The sequence below is a fragment of the Podarcis liolepis genome, assembly GCF_965112155.1.
Source record: "Podarcis liolepis genome assembly, chromosome: 4".
NCBI lineage: Eukaryota > Metazoa > Chordata > Lepidosauria > Squamata > Lacertidae > Podarcis > Podarcis liolepis.
The window spans coordinates 51132149-51138207 of NC_139558.1; the positions used below are offsets into that span (position 1 = coordinate 51132149).

The 6059-nt window shown below is 44.5% G+C and overlaps 1 protein-coding gene across 3 annotated transcripts in view; it reads right to left on the reverse strand.

Moving 5' to 3' along the window:
* The window catches only part of PDE9A (phosphodiesterase 9A), a 66418-nt gene extending 61602 nt beyond the window's left edge, over positions 1-4816 (reverse strand). For 2 of the 3 annotated variants that reach the window (XM_083500478.1, XM_083500477.1), the window contains exon 1: positions 4167-4815. In XM_083500478.1, the coding sequence (XP_083356604.1) occupies positions 4167-4201 (35 nt within the window). In that variant the 5' untranslated portion in view covers positions 4202-4815. Of the gene's footprint in view, positions 1-4166 lie in introns of all 3 variants that reach the window. The other variant, XM_083500476.1, reaches the window with a different exon arrangement.
* Between the last annotated feature and the right edge of the window lie 1243 nt (positions 4817-6059).

The window sequence follows — 6059 nt, forward strand, 5'->3', positions numbered from 1 at the left end:
ACCATTCCAGATATTAATTTTAATTTTAAATAATTGCACTTAGGGGACACTATCTCGGTCCCACTACAGTGGTACCTCGCTGTAATAATAATAGGGGTTGCTCGTGCGTAAGTTGCCGCCACTCCTGGCTAGGTTGCCTGGTTAAACCTTTCTGTCTGGACAGCCCTTCACTTCGTGGCTGTTTCAGTCGCTAGCAGAATCCGTCAGTGGGCGTTTCTTAAACCTTTTCCAGCATAAAAGCTGTTTGACGCCAAGTCTCCTCCTACTCTCCCTGCGCAGAAGTCTTCTGCGCAGGGAGGGTGTGGGTAGCGGAGGACCCGTGCTCTCCCCGCTGGTGTTCGGCGAAGAGTCCTGGAGCCCTCTCGCCGATTCCCTCATCTGCCCACCTTTATCCCTGGTGTTGCGCTGATTTCCTTCCCCAGCTGATGAGCTGCCTCTCTCCCTGCTGGGTCCCTCTCCAGCATCACTTGGGAGCCTTCCCTCCGCCTCTGGCTCCGATGTCAGTTCCCTGACACTCACGTTAAGTACTTAATTCGTTCCGGACTATTTCTGGGTTAGCGGAGTCTGTAACCTGAAGCGTATGTAACCTGAGGTACCACTGTATCATGTTTGTGGGATGCTTAAAATGTATTCATGAGGGCAACTAGGGCCAAATCACATGACCAGCATGCTAATAATTGGCTGCTTAAGTTCGTTTCTAGATCCAAAGATGCTTGAGGCAAATGGGCCATCTGAATTGTTTCTCATGAGCAGAACCTACAATTTTGCATCTTCTCATCCTGCTTTGGAAGGTTTAAATGAGCATGCAAAATTGCTGCATCTCTCTGTGTATGATCAGAATCTGCCAGATACAGGTAGCGTACTAATTCAGAGAAAGGCGTGAAAGCATCTCTAGTCCCCAGTGGACACAGATACCATGTTGCCTCTGCAGCCCAGTGAAACAGGAAGAAGCACTGTTGGAAAGGGACCAAGGAGCCAGCAGCCCTGACCATACAATCAGGCTCCTGCCATCTGATCTACCTCACCAAATGTCCAGGGCCTCACAGTTCTTTTCTGAGATGCCAGAGGGACCTCAACAAACCACAGAGCACCAAAGAAGTTTTTGCTCCTTTTGACCAGGGCATAGACTGTTTAAGGACTCCTTCCTTACCAAGGAGGGCTGGAGCTTAATTCAGATACCGTGGTCTGTATCAACATACAGGAAATCAGTTCAATTCTGGCATGTGATGGAGCAAGTTGCCTACTTTGATCCACAGTTCAGCAAATTCATTATCCTGATAACCTAGATACTCCTCTTAGCTGTCCTTCACCAGATTTCCTGCTACCACCCAGTTGTTGGTTTCTGCTACCTGCTGCTGTCTGCTTATCTTTGCAGTTCCAGCCTATCCTCAGCAGACTTCATTTGGATTCGGTAGGCCTCAAGCAGACAAGCCAAGACACAAACAGCTGAGACAACCCATTATAATGACCATTGGTAAAACTGAAGCAGGAAAGAGAAAGTTGATACTGGTGGGATATAGTAATGCTGTCAAACACCCTTAGGATCTTTCCAGATTGTATCTTCCCTTCATCTGAGAAATGTGTTATTTGTGGAGAATCCAGACGATATCCCCTAACAGTGAGAAATTGCATTTCCTCTTCAGTCAAAACCATGCCGAGTTGTTTGGGGAAAATGAAACCTCGCTGCTTACTGCAGATATTGTAATTAATAGGGTTTGTGATTATTAATCAAAATACTTCTGCCCTCTCGTTTGGGCCAAAGGGTCCCCGAGGTGACTCACAAGACACCAAAAGAATAAAGGAAAACATCATTTAAAAACACCCACAAACTGCAAAGCAGCAATCACACAACACTATAGCACCGCAGGAGTAGTGGTTGTGATTAAACCAAACCAAAAGTAAAAGCAAAAATGCTGTTGATGATATGCTAGCATGTCAACAAAAAACAGGCCAACTGGTCTTCCTGGAAAAAGTGAAAAGTCTGTCCCTGCATCTCCACCAACTGAAACTATGATGGTGATGGGTTGAGGAGAGGGGGGCTTCTTCTGATGACCACAGTCAGTAGGCAGAATCATGTGGGGGAGGTGCTTTCCTGGGTACCACAGCCACTTATAGCTTTCAAGGTAATTTCCAGCACTTCTTGTCCTTGGAAATGGACTGGAAGCCCGTGAAAATCAGAGTCTCATGTTCTGTAGGATGGGCCCTGCTAGGTGTATTTTGCTTCAACTGAAGTCTCAAACACCTTTTAAGAATGTGGATCACCATGGTTGTGCGAGTGTCCTGTGCTTGGAACCTGTGACATCATAACACCTTATTTGGTATAAACCGCTTGAGAAGTATGAATATGCACTGCATCACTGCCAGGGTTGCTAAAAGTCATTCTTCACCTATTCTCTGCAATTTTAAAAGGCAAGGCATTATTATTAGTATACCTGAAGGAGTGTCTCCACCCCCATCGTTCTGCTCGGATGCTGAGGTCCAGCGCAGAGGGCCTTCTGGCGGTTCCCTCACTGCAAGAAGCAAAGCTACAGGGAACCAGGCAGAGGGCCTTCTCAGTAGTGGTGCCCGCCCTGTGGAACGCCCTCCCATCAGATGTCAAAGAGATAAACAACTACCTGGCATTTAGAAGATATCTGAAGGCAGCCCTGTTCAGGGAAGTTTTTAATGTGTGACATTTTAATGTATTTTTAATCTTTGTTGGAAGTAGCCCAGAGTGGCTGGGGAAACCCAGCCAGATGGGCGGGTGCAAATAATAAATTATTATTATTAAATTATTATTATTATTATTCACTTTTTGTTATTTTTCCATGATCCCTTGCCACTAGCACCCTTGCTATTCCCCCCACTATAGACCCAGCAGCAAGGCTTTCTCCTGAGAGCAAAGCTGCCCCAAACCCATTCTATTACATGGCAAGGGTTCTATAAAACTATAGAAAAGGGCTAGTCTGATGAACAAAGCTATCTCTGGACCCCCCCCCCCAAGTGGCATAGCTGTAGACCATGGGTAGGCAAGGCCCGGGGGCCAGATCTGGCCGAATCGCCTTCTAAATCCAGCCCGCGGACAGTACGGGAATCAGAGTGTTTTTACATGAGTAGAATGTGCCCTTTTATTTAAAATGCATCTCTGGGTTATTTGTGGGGCATAGGAATTTATTCATTCCCCCCCCCAAAATATAGTCCGGCCCCCCACAAGGTCTGAGGGATAGTGGACCGGCCTCCTGCTGAAAAAGTTTGCTGACTCCTGCTGTAGGCTATATTAAGGCAGAATAGAAGAGAAGATGCTTATCCTAAAATTAGTCCTCATAGCTAATTAGATATTCAGAGGAAAGAGGCGAACAATCCGTCTGCAATTCCCTCTTTCCATAATGACTTGGAGTACACAGCTAAAAAAATAAGACATTTTGGCTTTTTCAAATCATTGCTTCTTGTAAAGAATTTGGGGTCCCTCTGGCATCTCAGGTAAGGCAGACCATGGACTGTAATTTTGCCCCAGTTAGCTTGCAAATTCAGCTCCTTTGTTAACTTTGACACATTGCTAATGCCACCACAACTAAATCAATATTTGAAGTTATGATAGAAGATTATTGCTGTGTGCGTGCGTGCGCACACACATGCACGTGCATGAATATGCATACAAGTCACCTTGAGAGTATTAAAGGACATGAAAAGCAGACCTTATTTTCAGAAAGGAACTCAGTATAATTTTAATACACTTTCCTCTGCTCTAAACTACTAAAATCACTCGAATGCTTGGATCTGTGTATTTACATTGTGAACTGCTGGCACAAGAACTGGCGCTGGATCTCCAAACTCCTCTGTAACTTTGCATTCACATCTCTAGTAGAGCACACAGAAAGTGTACGAACAAGTAAGAATACACACAGGCACCCCAAATCTCTGCTATCCTGAAACCAGAAGACTGCTCTCAGAGTTCTCGTGCCATTTACCATAGTCATTTGCAAAATGAAAGATTGTGCGGAAATGGACTCATTCATATTTCAAGGCTGCTTCAAAAAAGAGAGGTGACAGATTTTCAGCTGAATGAGGATGCAATCAAAGCTCACAGCACAGAAAAGGAAAGCAGCAGCAGCAGCAGCAGCTGAACAGTGATTCCAGTTTAATGCAAATGTGATCCTAGCGACAAAGAAACAATGAGTGAAAAGTACCTTCTGAATTCTTCCACCGATATCCAAATACACATACTTGGGCCGGTATGTAGATGAGCTGGATCCCATCTTTTTGAAGACTTGCTACCGTCAAGACTTTTCCTGTAGTTCTGCTAGGTTAACTCTACGGCAGGAATCAGGTCCAGCCAAGCCAAGCAGAGCCACTACTGCCGGATGCATTCGTGTCTTTGCTTTACTCCATTCCAGTGTCTCCACCTACAGCAGTCCCTCCTCTTAACATGCATGCATTTCCTTGTGCCTCTCTGCCACCTCCTTTCCGTTTTGTTCATTCCTGTGACTCCCGCAGCAGCCATGGACGGGAGAGAGCCAAGCCCCAGATCCCGTCTCCAAGTGCCCTCTTGATTCCCATAGCAACTCTCTTTGGCTGCAGAAGCCTCTGGGCAATCAGTGTGATGCTGTACTGCAAAGTAGGCTTTGATTAGCTGCTTTTGACACAGAAGACAAAGCACCACTTAGGATGGGGGGAAATTATCTTCATTTATCCCACAGTTAGCGTCAGTAATTTCCATGCTGAAATCTCAACACCCATCCTTTTAGCAAACCTGTCTAAACATTGTTTTGAATGTACAACTAGCTCCCAGCTGCATTGGTTGTTGAAATCATAAGGACACAATGTAGCAGGAGCTGGCATTACACTTCCTCCAATTAAAACAGATTCTTGTATGCATACTTCTGCTAAAATAGTTCTGTGTCCTAAAATAATTCTGCCTACTGGGAGGAAAGGGGGCCCTGGGAATAAATGACACAGTGATATCTAAGTGTATTATCTTTAATTTCAAGGTTGGAACAAACAGGATAGAATACAGTACTCTGTCTCCCCTTCCATTCCAAATTAATTCCAAATGCCATCTGCTGAATGTCACTAATGATCTAGATTACAGTGACTGTGGGCTGCAAGATGCTCAGCTGTAGGGCAAACTGTAGGCTGGTTTTCTTGGCTTCTACATGAACAAAACAACACACCCTAGTCAGGCAAGCTTGCAACAAGGACTTGGGGAATCAGTACATTTATTGACTTGAAGATCTCAAAGTCTAATTGATGATCCCTATATGCCATACGTCTGGAATAGGGCTGCCATACACCTGGAATTTCCCAGACACAGCCGGTAGTCAACCCTCATAAACAGCATCCAGGAGGAAATCGCTGGAATGTTTAGGAAAATCTGGACCTATGGCAGCCCTGTCGGTAGTGTAGATTTTGATGAATTTCATTAAAAATTGCTGAAAAACTCAATTTTTCTTTTTGAGATTTCACAAAAAATGCTCAACAGCTCAACAACTTTGGCAAACCCCCCCCCCCCAACCACTACCACTCAACAACTTATTTGTCCAGATGTTCACTTTTTGAAATATAGCAACCCTACTATATAGTTGACAATCCCTATATAGCAGCCGCCTCCAACTAGGCAGCCTCTAGATCTTTGTGGCTGTAACTTGTATGGTTCCTAGCCAGCACAGCCATGCTGGCTGTGGCTGATAGGAGTTGTGCAAAACAACTGGAAAACAAGGTTGTAGGAAGGCTCCTATTAAACATCTGTTTGATGTTTAAAATATTGATTTCTTAATTTTGGGTTGAAAACATAGGATCTTATACATGGGGGTGTCTTATACACATAAAAATACAGTAATTGGAAGAGACAGCAGGCTGAAGAAATTAATCCTGAGCCTTCAGAGTAGGTAGCTGCTGCACTGAAGGCCTGATCCTGTTAGCCATAAGGATTGTTTGTCAGAACCATTCATTACTAACAGCAACAAACAACCCTGTAACATTCTTTACCCTTGGATTTGTGAACATGAAGTAAATCTTGAGTAGGGAGTGACAACATCTGGAGAAAGATACCTTATGCAATGATTTAATGAGGACTATTTTCT